Source organism: Mycotypha africana, assembly GCF_025528875.1.
Source record: "Mycotypha africana strain NRRL 2978 chromosome Unknown BDF20scaffold_3, whole genome shotgun sequence".
Classification (NCBI taxonomy): Eukaryota; Fungi; Mucoromycota; class Mucoromycetes; order Mucorales; family Mycotyphaceae; genus Mycotypha; species Mycotypha africana.
This window is the reverse complement of record NW_026515727.1, coordinates 6,715-25,519: the sequence shown is the minus strand read 5'-3', so window position 1 is coordinate 25,519 and position 18,805 is coordinate 6,715. Positions and strand designations below refer to the sequence as shown.

Here is an 18,805-nt window from a genome sequence, read left to right as displayed (position 1 = left end):
TTGTGAAATAAACGCCATTGTTAATGAGCATGTCTCCAAAATTCTAGCAAGTCGAAACAGTATGTATATTAAGCAATCAGTTAACTCATGTCCTAAACCAACTCAAAATATAATTCTTCTTGTCTGCAATAGTCACTACTCACTCTATCCGATATGATCTCTTGTCTCCTCGAGCATGTTTATCGATGCTAAAGAAAAGGCTTCCTACAAACTTTGCAGTACAGCACGAAATATGCAGCTCTGGTTGTTATCTGTTCGACCCCATTCAAGACGCCAAGCTGACCATGTGTCCCATGTGCAGTACAGTAAGAACCAAACAGAAGTTTGTCAAAATTGTATCTTTGAAAGACAAAATTGCCCAGCAGCTCTGTTCTGACGATTTCAGAAGTGAGATTGAGTACCGCGCTGACAATTTTGGTGATTTAATGGACGACGATGACGACGACAAAATATATACTGACATCTTCTCTGGTGAAGTATATAAAAACCTTCAACAACAAGGTTTGTTTCAAAATGTACACGATATTGCTTTGGCGTTAAGCATCGATGGTTTCTCTTCCAGAGCCAGTCGAACGTCTATGGTTATTGTAGATGCAGTCATCTTGAACCTTCCTCCATCGATCAGGTAAACATCGTGCACAGTTCAGATAATGTACAAAACCAATCCTCTCAAAAAACTTTTTTTTTTCTCTATATTAGACTTGCTGATGACAACCGAATCCACCTTGCCGTTTTCTCTGGCAATAATAAAAAAAATTTGGAAAGTTACTTGCATCCTATAATTAAGGAATTGAAAGAACTTTCAGAAAAGCCTTTACGTGTATTCAGGAATGGTCAAGAACTTACGTCTTGCCATGTATATCCGCTTGTTTGGACTGGTGATCTTGTTGAAGTAAACAAACTGATGTCCTTTTCTGGTAAGCATAATATATTGACTCGGTAAACAGTAGTATATTATAATACTGAACATGTTCTATTCATTTTGATAGGTTTTATGAGCACTTACGGATGTAAGCATTGTAAAAGTAAGTTTCTTCTTTTATGTGTTTACAAATTAAATGTACCTTTTGTTCTTACCATCTCTCTCAAATAGCCAAAGGGGAACATCCTATGGATAAAGACACCAACGACAACAAGGGTATATACTTCCCTTATAGAGGCCAACCTCCACGTACAAAGGAAAACCTTTTGTTAGAAGAATTTGATGTAAGTAGCTCTTCTATAATCAAAAATGTATAAACCACTTTGTTAATGAGATTCTTACGTTTATGTAGACCTCACATAATCAATGCAACTGGGGCATCAAAAAAAGAAACATGTTTGGTGACCTTCCGTCATTCTCAGGCACTCCGTTCCACGGCCTTGACGAGATGCACTTGTTTACGAATGTTGCCAAACTGTTTTTTGATATAATATCTCCCGTATACAACCAGCGTTTCAAGTATAAAGGCAATGAAGCAGCATACCCGTTTTTGTTTGATCATGTCAAATATGGCCCCTTGATCAAGCAATCCGTGGATATATCCCGCCGTTCGATCCCTAATGATTTCAACAGCACCTTCAACGGCGTCGATCCTTCAAAAGCCTTGCGTGGTCAATACAGGTCAGTCGATTGGCTTGATTGGCTTCGTTACGTTGTTCCTACCTTGATTACTCCATTGTTTTACGACAAGCAAGCATCTACGGCTATGAATTCCATTGTTTATGCGATCACTTTGGCAATGCAATGGAATATCAAAGAAAGTCAAATAAAAGAAATAGAAAAGTAAGTTATTGAATGAAGCATTATCGATGGAGCATTATCAGAGTTTCAAAGGTAAATGTTGTAACGATAAGATCAAAGTATAAGAAAAAGAAAACAAAAGGAAATCAGTGAAGACCAAGTTATCTTCTTTTATTAGGTAGAATATTCTGATAAAGAATTCAATTAAGAATGAAGACAAAAACCATGTAGGAAAAAAGTACTCAGTGACTCACAAAACTGCGACAATGTTTTCAAATTTTCGCATAAATAATCTTTGTGTTGACCGTACAGTATATAGACCCTCCTAAACCTACTAAAAAAATTACACCATTGCAAAGCTATGGTTTTCAGCTTTCAAATACTATAAGATGTGCTAAGTTTTAGTCAGATACACTGATGAGATAAGTGGGATTAAAGTAGGGCATACAGATTCGGAGCAACAATTTATTTGATGTGACAACAAATAACAGAGAACATCCATCGATTTACCATTTCGTCCACCCACCTTTTGCCTTTATAACAGCTTGAATTCGCGCTGGCATACTTTCTATATGTTTCAAGCATAGTTCTGGCGTAACTTTATTATACCAGACCTCCGCAACTCGTTCCCACAACTCATTTAGGTTCGACGGTGCTGTATCGTACGCTGCTAGTTTGCACTTCAAGTAGAACCACAGATTCTCAATTGGATTAAGGTCCGGAGAATATGAAGGCCAGTCTAAGACGTTCACCTTGTTCTTTTGGAACCATTTTTTCGTCAGTTTGGCAGTATGCTTCGGATCATTGTCCTGCTGAAAGACAATATCATCCTTTTTAAGCCCATAATCTTTAAGGGTCTCCATAAAGTCACCCTTCAGTATTTCGCAATACAATTTGGCGTCCATCCCGCCCTCGATCTTGGCTATGAACCCAGGTCCATATTGAGTGAAACAGGACCACAACATCAAACTTCCCCCACCACCTTTGTAAGCGAAGTTGACATTGTGCTCCTGAAGAGGTTCACCCTTTTTAACCCAAGTCCACATCTTTCCGTCCGAACCTAAACGGTTTATTTTAGTTTCGTCACTAAAAACAACTCGTTTCCAATCCTCAACCGTCCAGTTTCTGTGAGCTTTGGCCCATTTCAAACGATTCTTTCGTCGATCATTAGTCAGTGGCAGAGCTGACTTCTTAATCTTTGAATCAAAGTCTGCAGATTTCAGGAATCTGCGTATCGTCTGAGGAGAAATATCATACCCTTGAGCACGTAGGCTCCGGGCAGCCTCTACAGCTGTCATAAAATGCCCAGTGTAAAAAGATCTTACAATTTTTCTACCGAGCAATTTGCTGATTTTAGATGGTCTACCACCTTTGTTGTCAGATGCCGATTGATGATCTTTAGCAATGCGGTCGACTGTTCTGGTTGAAACTCCAAAAGCTTTGGCAATACTTCTGTTTGACTCAGTACCATTAAGTCTAGATAGAATATCCATCTTTTTATCATAAGGAATTGGTCTCATCGCTAGAGTTAAAGGTGATTAGTTGTAAATGTGGAGTAATGACTAATGAGTTAGGTGCAAATGTCTAAATTGTACGAAACAAAAACGGAAAAAAGCATTAAAAGCATTTAAATGAATGGTACTAATAGTAATTGACTCCATTAGAACTCAGAAATCCCTTCGCTTTTCTGTAGGCAAGTGATCTTTTGACATCTCTCATTTTATGCGTGATGTCCAAAAATTCGCCCATCGGTCAATTTTCCTAATTGATGGGTGATCGGTTCATGCAAATGCCACAAACTAGATATGAAATAAGAGCTTGAAGGGTCCTTATTCTATTACTCGTTTTCATTTTGTATCTTTATTAAGGAAAATTGATAGTAAAGTTGCGATTTATGCAAAATTTGAAAACATTGTCGCAGTTTTGTGAGTCACTGTATTTATATTTGTGGATATTGTAAAAAACTTTTTCTATCGAGACTCTTAGGTACAAGATGACCTGATGATAAAAGAAAAGACATACCCAATTGTTACTGCACGGTTCATCATGCTATAGCGGTGCCTTGACCGATTGGACCGGTGACAGGAGGTAAGTGGGTTGATCTGACTAAAGGTTCCTTTGACCCGTACTTCAGCAGTTTCATTATAACTAACGTGACGGACAGGATAAACTATTCCTTAATTCTGCCGACGTCTACGTTTCAGTCTTATTGAATTCTGTCAGAATGTAAAGGGTTAAAGTAAGGGTCAACAAGTTAGAAGATAATAGCTTAAGTAGATTAGATTTATGTATTGTGGTTTGATGTGCTAAATAAAGTTATCTGATTTAATCAACTCCGAATACTATAATATCTTATTTCTAAATGAAGTCAATTACTCATCCAATGTTGTCTCGGACATACAGATGAAATATTCTTCCGCAAAAGAAAAGAATTGTTCTAACAAATCTATCACTCACGGTTATTCTAACCTTCATAAGGATCCGCAATCTCTTATTTCAGTATTATGTAATAATCCAAGAGTAATATGCTGTTGGATACAACAGTAAAGAGTACTTAACTTTTTTTTCTTAAATTCTTGCGATATAGAAATGTGGAGGTATTCTTCAAGTTTTTGGACAGATGCCTCCAACAAAAATGTATCTCTTTGACAATCTTTCGTATCAACCTTCATTTATTGACCCACATTGCCGAAATGATCCGTCAACAAGGTGTTCTCAGGTCGTACTCTTGTCGTGCTGTTGAAAGGTCTATCAATGTTGTGTATGGGTAAAATATAATAGTAAAAGAATAGAAAGACAAAGAGAAAGTCTGTGAAAACTCGTGGTAGGTTTATTAAGAGTCGATTAAGACAAAAGATAAAGATAAGACAAAGACTAGTTTCTTTCTACACTTCAACTTGGGATCATATTTATACTTTTCAGGAACTTGATCTGAGAATGAGATATGCCTTGCGGAGTTCTAGAATTGCTTGCTTGGAAATTTCTAGGAAATCAGAACAGTAACATGAGACATGTTTAATCATCCATGTCATTGATATCAGTTGATACGACTATGTGGAAGAATACAATTGGATATTCATAGGCGGATATAGATATGTTAAGAGAATATGGAAATTGCTGGAATAGACATGATCTTTCTGGATAATGTCTGGGTTGTTGTATACGATAAGATCAAAGTATAAGAAAAAGAAAACAAAAGGAAATCAGTGAAGACCAAGTTATCTTCTTTTATTAGGTAGAATATTCTGATAAAGAACTCCATTAAGAATGAAGACAAAAACCATGTAGGAAAAAAGTACTTCTATTTATATTTGTGGATATTGTAAAAAACTTTTTCTATCGAGACTCTTAGGTACAAGATGCCTTGATGATAAAAGAAAAGACATACCCAATTGTTACTGCACGGTTCATCATGCTATAGCGGTGCCTTGACCGATTGGATCGGTGACAGGAGGTAAGTGGGTTGATCTAACTAAAGGTTCCTTTGACCCGTACTTCAGCAGTTTCATTATAACTAACGTGACGGACAGGATAAACTCTTCCTTAATTCTGCCGACGTCTACGTTTCAGTCTTATTGAATTCTGTCAGAATGTAAAGGGTTAAAGTAAGGATCAACAAGTTAGAAGATAATAGCTTAAATAGATTAGATTTATGTATTGTGGTTTGATGTGCTAAATAAAGTTATCTGATTTAATCAAATCCAAATACTATAATATCTTATTTCTAAATGAAGTCAATTACTCATCCAATGTTGTCTCGGATATACAGATGAAATATTCTTCCGCTAAAGAAAAGAATTGTTCTAACAAACCTATCACTCACGGTTATTCTAACCTTCATAAGGATCCGCAATCTCTTATTTCAGTATTATGTAATAATCCAAGAGTAATATGCTGTTGGATACAACACTATTCTCCCCCAGAATACAATTACTCTGTAATTGTTATTCGGCTCAAAGATAATAAACTATAGGTACAATCATGATGCATAAACCAGCACTGATAAGATAAGATTAAAATCTCAGGCACAAAATCTGTTGATCAACTCAGTGACTGTGTTGCGTCATTTATTTTCTGGTTCTTTTGCGCATTGTCACTTTATTATTCATTTTTCTTTTCAAGGCCCTAGCCTCTCTTGCAGATAAACTGGCAGAGGGCGTAGACTTCTCAATGTCCTTATTACTGTTCTTAGTTTGAGCAGACTGAAACTCATTCTGTAAGTCATGTCTTTCCCAATATTTTTGAATCATATCAGAACTCGAAAAGTCTTCGGCTTTTTGCCAAGTGTTATGGTCATGAGAATAACCTTTCCATTTAACTAGAAATTCACGATTACCTCTAGGACCACGATGTTCCAGAATGTCTTCAACTTCATAGAACTCTTCAAATGCATCTTCTTCGAGATTGACAATCTTTAATTCAGAAGGAACATAGTTGCGTGGAAGAACTTCATTAGTTTCTGGAGTTTTCAGAATATAAGCACCTCCTTGATTACGTCGAACGACTGTGTAAGGTCCATCGTAAAGAGCAGCTAATTTGTTGCTTCTTTGTGGCAACCTGACCATGACATGCGTACCAGAGGGTATATCAACGAGTTTATGTTTGTCATTATAGTACTTGTTGATCTTCTCGTTGATCATTTGAGTTCTTTCCGCAATCGCAGGAAATACTATACTTTCCATTTTTTCGATTTGATCCTCCAATTCTTTCAAAGTGGTCGTACTATTTAAGATGGGGTATCTTTCGCCATTAGTATAGTCATCTGGTAAGTTTACTCTTCTTGCAAACATCAAAGAGAAAGGAGCACTCATTGTTTTATTCTTAATTTGCCTATTTGCGCAGAGTTGGACCATAGGAACAAATAGATCCCAATCTCTTGTATTGCCTCTTATCATTTTACGAAGAGTGTTCATTACAATTTTGCAATAAGCTTCGACATGTCCATTAGACTGTGCATACAAAGGTGTATTATAGTTTCTCTGAATGTGAAGATGTTTACAGATATTGTCCATCAGTGAGTTCTTGAATTCAGTACCGTTATCAGATCTCATCAAACGTGGCAAACCGTAATCAGCGAAAATCTTTACCAAAGTCCTTGCAAGAGTGTCTGAATGTTTGTTAGGCAAAGGTCGAATAATCAAATATTTCGTGCACATACAAACTACGACTAGAATATACATGTGGCCATCAGCACTAGCGGGAAGCGGTCCAACAAGATCCATACTTATTTCATCAAAGGGTCTATAACTCACAATATTCGTGATGGGATGGTAGCCTCTTTGTACAATATTGTGCTTTTGACATTCTTTACAAGCTGCACATACTGCTTTCGCCTCTTCTGTCATAGTGTTCCAATGGAAACCTTGATCATGAAGATCTCTGACCATATATACACTGGCTGCATGTCCGAGGTTGTGTATGTCGATCAGTAATTGTTGTCTCTCTTCTTCAGGAGGACTGATATATTCAACAGGTTTGTTCTTATTTTCGACCAATTTAGTTGCTAGTATATTAATTCTTTTATCTTGACTATATACTTTGCGTTTAGCGACACGTTTCTTATTAACCCATTTCTTAAGTCTAGGGAAGCTTCTATTCTCCCCCAGCTTATGTTCACTCTCAATTTGAGGTGGATATAAGCGGCTTAATAAATCGGCTAAGCGATTGTCAATGCCTGGAACGTGCACAACGTCAAAATCGTAATCAAGTAAAGTTTCCATCCAACCAATCAACATAGGATTCATCACCTTTTGAGTGTGTAAGTAGATTAAACTCTTATGATCAGTGTAAACCGTAAACTTACGACCCCAAAGATATTCTTTGAATTTCTTTAGTGCGGTAACAACAGCGAATAATTCACGCTTGGTGGTACTCCAATTACGTTGGGATGGGGATAGTGTCTGTGAAATAAAACTGACATACAAATCACGACCTGTATCATCTTTTTGAAATAACAAACCTGAAATAGCAAATTGACTAGCATCAGTGGCAACAAAGAAAGGTTTAGAAATGTCTGGATAACGTAACACGACATTCGATTGTAAAATGTCTTTCAGTGCTTGGAAGGATCTATCCTGTTCTGGACCCCACAATTGTTCAACATTAGCAGCATGACTAATGGAACTCAAAGGAGCAGTAACGTCAGCGACTTTAGGGATGTAATCTCTAAAATAGTTGATTAACCCCAAAAATGACTGTACTTGCTTAGCGGTCTTTGGTTTAGCCCAAGTCTGAACATTTGTTCTTTTGCTTGGATCAACTCGAGAACCAGTAGCATCCACAACAAATCCCAATAAACGCACAGAATGTTGCATCCAACTGCACTTATCAGCATTCAGAATAAGATTCGCCTTATTCAACCTTTCAATAACTGCTTTGACATCGATAATGTGTTGCTCAATTGTATCACTGGCAACTACGCAATCATCAACAAAGTTCTGCACACATCTCAGGTCTGAAAATAAAATAGTGAGTACCTTTTGGAATTGTGATGTCAAAAACTTTAAACCAAAGCATGCTTTTACAAACTGATACTGATTGCCATCTAAATGTGTAAAAGTCAACTTATGTCGATCTTCTTCAGTCACCTCGAAACGATGGTATGCATTTGACAAATCAATCGTTGTGAAATATTTCTTGCCTTGCAGATTCTTAAAAATATCCTTAATCAATGGAATAGGATAATTAAATGATGGAGGCAGAATTTTATTCAGCAAACGTACATCAAGACAAACACGATGTCCAGTTATTTCTCCGGTTTTGGATTTCTTCGGTACCAGCAACAATGGACTATTAAAAGTTGTATTTGTTCTACATTTGACAATTGTTCCCGTTTTCAACCACTTTTGCACTTGCTCACTTAAAACAGGTCTCAGCGCAATTGGAATTGGATACTGTCTTCTGTATGCAGTTGCATCAGGAGGAGTAGGAAGACGTACCACAGATTCTGGGATTGGACAAGATGATGTCTCAGGAATGTTAGCATTAGCTTGAAGTGCTTCACTAATAGCATCCATAAATTTCTTTCTCTCAATAGGAGTACCAGCAGGAGAAGAATCAGGAAGGTGTTCAACATCGAATTCATGATTGACATTGTCAAACTGTTTCGCCATTTCTTCTGGATTATTTAACTTACAAGCAACACCATGAAGAGAAATGTTCAACTTAGGTAGAATGTCCACACCCAAAAGCACATCAAAATCAAAATGCTCATTGAATTTCATAACTTCAAAAGAATGTTTGAACTCAATACCATTCGTATAGCCAACTCTCAACAAGTCAGTCTTACCAATACGGGGAACATTATTCTTATCATTTAACATATTGTAAGTACCATTCAATGAATAAACTTTATTTATGGATAAATGTTTTAAACTATTGGTATTAATGAAACTTATATTACTGCCTGTATCAATCTGACCCATCAAGACCTTGCCCTCTATTTTAATAGGAGTCATTAGATTTAATGGATTCTTATGTGCAATATAATTAGAAGTAACATTGGACTTACAATTGTAGGCATCAGTCATAAAAGTGTCCTCCGCAGCAACGGGAACCATTTTAAGCTCTTGCTCCATTTGTTCAATTGACTCAATGGTCAAATCATTATCCACAGTGGGCTCAGTTGTGTCGTCTCCTCCTCTGACCGCCAAAACGGTGGTTGGCTTCCTGCAAACATGACCCGGACCGTACCTTTCACCACACTTACAGTGGGTGAAAAAACTGTTCACGTAATTGCTGATTTCAGACATTTTGAGCTCTGTTGAGACGAAAATAAGCGATATCCAGGTCAAAATGGTATCATTCAAAAGCTTAAACTCTGCTTTACAAGTACCTCTATTATCGAGCAATTTCATTGGCGCTAAGTTTAAATTCGATTGAATTTACTAGGAGACCTCACGTGAACAGTTTTTTCCAAATTACTGTAGAAACCTTGCATCAGACTTTTTGCGGAGACTGAACAGGGTAGAATTAAAATAATTTTAGCGGGGTGTTAAATGAGGGCAGGGGTGCCTGAAAGATTATAAAGGTACCAAAAATTCACAACTTTTTTACACTTTTCTTTCCCATTTTCATTACAACTGATACCTACCTATAATTATGACTCGTACACTCTCTACTGCCGTTCAAATAGAACTTAAGGCATTACTTGCGAAAGAAACATCTATTGCAAGCATCCAGAAGAAACTTGGAATATCAAAAGGGGTGATTTCCAAGTATAGCAATAAGTGGTTCCCTAACAGACAACGTCAAGCAGGTGGTAGACCGGTTATTGTAGCGGAGAAAAGTAAAGCTGTGGTTCGTCGCAAGCTATTAACAGGGTCTATAAATACTGCCCAAGAGGCCCATAAAGCCTTTCTTGATTTGGGTTACGATTTGACTTACAAAACGTCCATAAACGCTCTCAAATCTATGGGTTTTCATTCTGGTATCAAACAAAAGAAGCCTTTCATCAGCGAGAAGAATAGAAAGAAGCGTTTGCGATGGGCCAAAAACCACCAGTATTGGACAGTCGACGATTGGAAGCGTGTTGTGTTCTCAGATGAGACGAAAATCAACGTTTGGGGGTCTGATGGTTGCAAATACTATTGGACTAGACCAGGTGACCCACTTAAACCTCACCATCTTGATATTACTGTCAAGCATGGGGGCGGCCATATCATGGTTTGGGGTTGTATGACCTACTATGGACCTGGTTACGCATGCCAGATATACGATGGGACCATGAAATCCGAGGATTACCAGCATATTCTGGACACAACACTTAGGGATACCATGGAGTACTATGGATTAGACTGGCAAGAATCGTATTTCCAGCACGATAATGACCCCAAACACACATCCAATAGCACTAAAAAGTGGTTTAAGGAGCACAAGGTGAACGTAATCGACGATTGGCCTCCTCAAAGTCCCGACTTGAATCCAATCGAGCACCTCTGGCACCAGTGTAAGGTTCGTTTAAGTATGTATGAGAGAAGGGCAGCTGGGGTCCATCAATTATGGGAAAGATTCGACGCTGAGTGGAACAAGATTACGGAGGAGGAGTGTATAAGGTATATTGAAAGTATGCCAGCTCGTATACAAGCAGTTTTGGAAGCGAATGGTGGCCATACTAGATACTAGTTAACATTGGAAAAAACTGTTCACGTGTTTAGAAATCTTCGACGGAATTTTCCTCTTAATAAAATAGCTTGATTGAAACTCCGAATTGCATTTGTTTTATAGAGATTTTCTTGGGCTATCTGCCAGTATTAGTTTCATCGTCGTAGATGTTGATTAGCGTGAGCTAGAAGGGAATATAGCGCATTTTGCAATTTACGTGAACAGTTTTTTCACCCACTGTATAGCACTTGCCTTCCTTCTTTGCTTGCTCAAATTTCTTCACCTTGTTCTTCTTTTCTTGTTCGTTCTTCAACGAGAAACAAGTGTCGGTGCTATGTGTAGCATTTTGTCCGTGTCGCTTGCAGAAAAACCTGTTACTTGCAGTAGTACCAGAAGAAGAGCTACCATGGCCACCTTTGCTGACCTCTTTCAACTTCATTCTTTTGCTAAGTCTATCCCCTCCTTGATATGGCATGGAAGCTGTATAAGGTTTCGTAGCACCACCTGGCAAGAGAGCAGTGGCAAAGCCATAGGTGGTTTGGTCGTCACCTAATACATCTCTAGCGAGTTCACTAAGCTTCTCAACGGTCCACTTTTCATCCTTATTCGTAGCCATTGACAGACGTAGTACCGTTTGAACGGGAGGAAGCAAGGAAGTTAAAAATCGATCGGCCACGCCTTCATCCGTGCTGGGGATGCCCGCCTCATGCATCATCTGGAGAAATCTCCTGGAATAATCAATAATGTTGTCCTTCGGCGCCATGTTCATAGTGTAGACCTGCTCAACAAAGCGACGTTTTGCAGTTCTTGATCCGTAATACTTCCGGAACTCCACCTTCGCATCGGACCAGCTAGTACACTTCAAAAGCGTCTTGTCTACCCATGCAGCGTCACCGGGGGGAAGGCACAAAGGGATGAGGTCATTCCAGTAGCGTTCAATGTCTCTAATTGAGGAAGATCTAATGATCTGTTCAAAGGTTCGTAAATAATGGTCAACCGACTCGAACACCTCTTCACCGGGATAACGTTTAAATACGTCAGAACTCAATTGGAACTTCGGAAGGTCTCTGCGGTTCAGCGTTAAACCACGTTTCTCACCAACAGGGTCAAAGAGTCTACTTGTGCCACTACCAACAGACGAAATGTCTTCAGAACCCTTCCTCAACAGAGCTGCATTCGCTTCCAAGCTATGAATTGCTCTGCGAGTTTTGTCCATTTTAACCATCGCAGCATCAAACGCTTCCATATCACCGATTGCACGAGCACGAGACAGTTTGCTGATGTCTGAGATATTCTTAAGTAATTTTGTAGACCAAGATAGAACGAGACCGAAAAAGTCAGATAATCTTTATTTCAATTTTGAGAACATGAAGGCTTTATATATTTTTCAGAGAGTTAGCTGAGCTTATAGAGGATGTTAGGAAGATGTAGTTACAACCAATGAGTACTAATGGATCTAATGAGAGATTAGTGAAGGCGTGTTCTAACACTGTTATGGATATGATACCAGTTTGACTTGTGAACAATTGCTTAATCGACAATTCAAGTCTAAGATGACAGCCGTTTATGCTGTGTTTAAATTAATTAATTCTCACTCGTGTTTCGATACTGTAGACAGTGGTCGGGACATGACAATGTCTTCTACCAGCTCCTTGCGAAAGTCTTCAATTGTGTTTACGACAAATGACGTGTCATCCATCACACCAGTACCAGCGCTCAGGGCTGGAGAGTTTCCATCACCGTCGTCGTCCACGATGCACATTGCATCTACACCTTCTTCTTCAATTACTACTTGCGTAGAGTCACCTTCACCTGTAGAAGATCCACCAAGAGCAGCAGCAGAGTTCTTGACTACTTCACCAGCAGCCTTCGAATCAGTGACAATATTCTCGATAGACATCTTGAGTGATTCACTGAAAAAAATGTTGTATACGATAAGATCAAAGTATAAGAAAAAGAAAACAAAAGGAAATCAGTGAAGACCAAGTTATCTTCTTTTATTAGGTAGAATATTCTGATAAAGAACTCCATTAAGAATGAAGACAAAAACCATGTAGGAAAAAAGTACTTCTATTTATATTTGTGGATATTGTAAAAAACTTTTTCTATCGAGACTCTTAGGTACAAGATGCCTTGATGATAAAAGAAAAGACATACCCAATTGTTACTGCACGGTTCATCATGCTATAGCGGTGCCTTGACCGATTGGATCGGTGACAGGAGGTAAGTGGGTTGATCTAACTAAAGGTTCCTTTGACCCGTACTTCAGCAGTTTCATTATAACTAACGTGACGGACAGGATAAACTCTTCCTTAATTCTGCCGACGTCTACGTTTCAGTCTTATTGAATTCTGTCAGAATGTAAAGGGTTAAAGTAAGGATCAACAAGTTAGAAGATAATAGCTTAAGTAGATTAGATTTATGTATTGTGGTTTGGTGTGCTAAATAAAGTTCATCTGATTTAATCAAATCCAAATACTATAATATCTTATTTCTAAATGAAATCAATTACTCATCCAATGTTGTCTCGGATATACAGATGAAATATTCTTCCGCTAAAGAAAAGAATTGTTCTAACAAACCTATCACTCACGGTTATTCTAACCTTCATAAGGATCCGCAATCTCTTATTTCAGTATTATGTAATAATCCAAGAGTAATATGCTGTTGGATACAACATGGGTCTATACCTGATACAAGTGGTGTTGCTGAGCCAGAGATCTTTTATCCGACCTTCAGGTCTCTGCTGCGCCATTCATATCATGAATACCTCAGTCTATTATGTCCATTGGATCTATCTTAATATTATCTGGCTTAGGATAAAAATATGTATGGAACATGCTGTAGCATTGGACTCTATTATTATAATAATATTATCTCATAATGCACAGACAATAAAGAATATCATTTATCCATATGTAATCTCAACAGTGAATGATTAAGTATGTCGTATTTGAGGCACGATGGCAATATTATATGAGTAAATCATCACTCAAAACGTCTAACGAAATGTAAAATAAAACTTGATCTCAGATATGAGTACTGCTCATATCTTCGTTCCCGTTTGGTAAGCGGTGTGTTCGATTGCATACATTTGAACCTTAGATCAAATGTATAACAAATAAAGATAAGATAAGAAAAGAATATGGATTAAGGATAATTCTTATGTGAGATTAGCTACCTCACATAAGACTTGAACAGGTTATCTTTATGAAATATATTTTACTTAGGTTATCTATGGCTATATGACATTCAGGTATATAGCAGGATTGGTATATGTACTCGTAGGATATATTGATTCAACAGCCAAAACATAGTAGGTCACGGTACTGCTCCCTGTTCTGGAAATAAAGTATGGTTGGAGATAAAAAAGGCTCAATCACTCTTTATTAACACAATAACTGTTCACGCAATCAAAAGAACACCACGCACGAATACCTCTTCCTAGCCAACATCTATAATCATTCCCACAGTATCTGAGCTACACAACTGGTGGCCGATAGATATTGGATTATAGATGTAGCTGCATGATCACCCTGGATCTGCCAGGATAGCACATTACAAATCAATCCGCTCTGGGATGGACGAGTAATTATCCACCTAAAGGGAAGACCTATTCTTTTACGGAAACCTCTGATTCAATGAGTATTATTTGACCATAATACATCAGTGTCAGCTATAGATCCCGATACAGTCATTTCGTAGACAGCAAACACAATAAGTCTTTATTAATAGCAGTAATGTTAGTTTTCTTTTCTTTTTCTTTAGTTTGTTTTTGAAAGAGAAATAAAGACGGTGGTTTGATTTCGTTAAGCTTTCGTGTTTATTTTCTCTTGTGTTATTCTTTACCTTTTACTTCATAATTAAAACTAGCGAATACCACAAAGTACCAGAAGAGACTAATGTCATATTAGTATGGGATAGTCACATAGCAAGTATTGCAGGATTTATTTGTCTCTGTCAATATCTATATACGGACTTATGCCTCAATATACAACAATCAAGCAGATGAAGGATAAGATGAACGCAGCAAGATTTGCTGGTGAAAACGCTAGTAACATAGTTGAAATCAGCAATATCATCTCGTTCATAAAAACCATGAAGCTTGTTCATTTTGGAGTAGCAGAAAAGCCCATTGATACAACAACATTTGAAGATCATCCGGATATTGATAGAGTGGAGGATAAAGCTTCACTTTCACAACTCTGGTCAACATTTGGTCGCTTTTCTATTTCGCTCAACATGCCTGACAAGCAAAAACTGATTGATGGCACTTTTACAATCTCAATGATTGGTATCGCTTTATACCATTATATAGCTAGAATAAAGAATATCAGTAAGAGGCAAGTCCACTTTACACCAGATCAACAATCCTACCCAATTCGCTATTCTTCCAGAATCAACCTTCAACATGTTACATATCACTCGCAGCTTCACAAATATAAACAAAAAAATATCACAAAAGACGGATACTATGTAATGTTCAAATATGCACATACTATTTACAGAAATGGGTAAGCTAAACTACAATTTTATTCATTCCTCTCGTTCATACAGTGACTCACAAAAGTGTTACAATGTTTTTAAAAATTCTAATTTTTCGACTTTTTCATGCATTCTTCCCCTTGAGCACATACTTAAGCACTGATTTTTTTTTGCGATATGGAAAGTAGTAGTGTGGTATTCGCTAGTTTTAATTATGAAGTAAAAGGTAAAGAATAACACAAGAGAAAATAAACACGAAAGCTTAACGAAATCAAACCACCGTCTTTATTTCTCTTTCAAAAACAAACTAAAGAAAAAGAAAAGAAAACTAACATTACTGCTATTAATAAAGACTTATTGTGTTTGCTGTCTACGAAATGACTGTATCGGGATCTATAGCTGACACTGATGTATTATGGTCAAATAATACTCAGTGAATCAGAGGTTTCCGTAAAAGAATAGGTCTTCCCTTTAGGTGGATAATTACTCGTCCATCCCAGAGCGGATTGATTTGTAATGTGCTATCCTGGCAGATCCAGGGTGATCATGCAGCTACATCTATAATCCAATATCTATCGGCCACCAGTTGTGTAGCTCAGATACTGTGGGAATGATTATAGATGTTGGCTAGGAAGAGGTATTCGTGCGTGGTGTTCTTTTGATTGCGTGAACAGTTATTGTGTTAATAAAGAGTGATTGAGCCTTTTTTATCTCCAACCATACTTTATTTCCAGAACAGGGAGCAGTACCGTGACCTACTATGTTTTGGTTGTTGAATCAATATATCCTACGAGTACATATACCAATCCTGCTATATACCTGAATGTCATATAGCCATAGATAACCTAAGTAAAATATATTTCATAAAGATAACCTGTTCAAGTCTTATGTGAGGTAGCTAATCTCACATAAGAATTATCCTTAATCCATATTCTTTTCTTATCTTATCTTTATGTGTTACACATTTGATCTAAGGTTCAAATGTATGCAATCGAACACACCGCTTACCAAACGGGAACGAAGATATGAGCAGTACTCATATCTGAGATCAAGTTTTATTTTACATTTCGTTAGACGTTTTGAGTAATTTACTCATATAATATTGCCATCGTGCCTCAAATACGACAAGTAGTTCTAAGCTATTCAGTGATATAGCTTGTGTTAGGATTCATATACATTTGTTTGAGCACATTCGACATTGGCAATCTGTAGAAATTCAGATGGTTGAAATGATGAATGTTTACAGAGCCTTCTTTCCCCAGGATTTTTCGAATTTATTGAGTTTCAGCAATCTATCAGGGGTCAATTTAATGTTGAGTATCATGTTTTGTCAAACTTGTACCTTTTTGCTTTTCGATTAGCTACATTACTTTACCCATTCACAAAAACCGCAACATTAGACAAATCTCAGCATGCGTCCCGTACCTTACGATAAAAAAAATGATATTTTAGCTAGACTGCGTACAGGAGAGTCTCATAGAAGTATCGCCAAAAGTTTAAAGGTATCCAACGTCACTGTTGGTAGAATCGCTAAAGCTAATGACATTGCATGCAACGAAAAGACCGACCGTCCTAGGTTAATCTCGGATCGTCTCGAGAGAATGATCGCAAGATCGTTCTACTTGGGGCAGTTCATAACAGCAGTTGATGCTGCCAGGAACCTGCGGGGTCAAGGAGTAGATATTTCTCCACAGACCATACGTAGGGTCCTGAAAAGATCCGATTTCGATTCAAGGATTAGAAAATCAGCATTGCCATTAACGAATGATCGAAGTGTGATATTCTTAAATATCAGGAGTTATAGTTTAATGAGTTTTATATGTAGAGACTGAGTGAGTCAGCGAGACCGAACAATAGTTCTTGGATGATTTTATTTTGGTTTAGAAATTGAATGGTCTTTTATATGAATGCGAGGTTAAACTGAGCTTATAGTGGAATTAAGAAAGTAGTAGTGACAACCGAGTAATATTGTTCCTGTTAATGAATTGTACAACGCCACTGAGATATATCTAGATTACCAGTAAGGTTGAAGTGTGCCTGATGAAATCTTATTTGCCCCAGTGTGCCTGGAATCTTATTTGTTCCAGTACACTATAACTGGTAAAGGCAGTAAATCTGGATTGTTTCTCAGATTGTTATATGAATTAGAGGTCAGAACGTGACATTACCCCCTTCCAGGTTGGAGCTGTTGTATCCAAGATACAACTATACGTCTTAAACTACAGAACGACTTCAGTACCTGCTTGACAATCTGATACACATCTACTTTGACACCCGCTTGCAGCTAAGATCTTATCATTCTCATGATAGTTTTAGTTCAGTTGTATTAATAGTTGAATACCCGTTAATAACCCCGTTTCTCATATAAAAGTATCATTCTCAACAAACTTGAATAAAGAGTATCTTTGTTGTGTCTGGTCATTTTACTGTCTTATTTTATTTTATTTTTATAAGTCTTTTAAAGTAACTGGATATATCATTTTTTTTTTGACCTTATCGAAACAAGAAACTCTATAATATTCGATATCAAGAATACTATCAATCTGCACTTACCGAAATGTCTGATAATAGTCATAATAACCATTCTGTCGCTGCTACTGGAGAACCTTTCTCTTCTGTTGACGGTGTCATCACGTCTACGAGCTTTCCGGATGTTGTACCTGTCAACATTACTACTGCTGCTACCCCGTCATTTCAGGAATCCAGTTCTGCTGCTATTCAACATGAGGATGATTCCATGGTAGTTGATCCGACTCCCGTTGTTGAAGGTGAAGCTTCTTTTGAGGCTTTCGTTCCTTCTGACACAACTGGGATGGTTAACTTGCCCTCTGCTGAGTCGTCTTCGATAGTAGCCCTCAAAGAAGGCCTACATCAAATGGTTATGGAAAACCGTAACTTGTCTTTGCAGTTGCTTGCTAAACGCAACTTGCCGGAAGAACAACTGTTACCTCTCCGTAATCGTTTGGCACAAAACCTAAGGGACATGGAGCAATTAGAAGCAATTTTGGCTCAGGATGCAAAGTGTATTGCTTTGTTGTCTAGCATTGGTTCGTCTTCTCCCTCTGTTTCTTCAGGAAATAGTACGTCTTCTGTCAGTGGTCAATCGTCTGCTGATATATCCTTGTCTTCGACTAACAGTAAGCCTGCTGTACAAAAGGCGGTAGTTCCTAATGATCTACCTCTTTTTCAGTGGAGTGCTCGCGTCTATGACAATAAACTTTTTGTTTATGAGGATATTGAGGATTGTCTTCAAAAATTTGAAGATATTCTGGATACATGGCAACTTCCCCTTGAAGATCACTGGTATCGTCTTGTCCGCAAATGCCTTACCAAGGAAATGCGCGACTGGCTTCGTTCGTTTGTCAAACAACATTCCAAAGAATCTTCCTGGTCTATTTTTGTTGACGAATTTAAGAAGGAGTTTGGTCCTGCTGCTGAGGTTGAACGTACCAAGGCGACATCCGAATTGATGGATCTAAAAAAACACGCATCTGA

General features: G+C 37.8%; 2 protein-coding genes across 2 annotated transcripts; both read left to right on the top strand.

Moving 5' to 3' along the window:
• Window positions 1-94: 94 nt before the first annotated feature.
• BDF20DRAFT_856989 (uncharacterized protein) lies at window positions 95-910 on the top strand (the record flags this gene model as incomplete). Its single annotated transcript, XM_053080319.1, has 1 exon — window positions 95-910. A coding segment is annotated over exon 1 (436 nt), but the record flags the coding sequence as incomplete, so codon positions are not given.
• A 13,896-nt stretch (window positions 911-14,806) lies between these two features.
• BDF20DRAFT_985902 (uncharacterized protein) lies at window positions 14,807-16,173 on the top strand (the record flags this gene model as incomplete). The annotated part of the gene is made up of 2 exons (XM_053085200.1): window positions 14,807-15,339; window positions 15,663-16,173. The coding sequence occupies 2 exons, from the start codon at window positions 14,807-14,809 to the stop codon at window positions 15,745-15,747; spliced, it is 618 nt and encodes a 205-aa protein (XP_052937717.1). The 3' UTR covers window positions 15,748-16,173.
• Window positions 16,174-18,805: the final 2,632 nt, after the last annotated feature.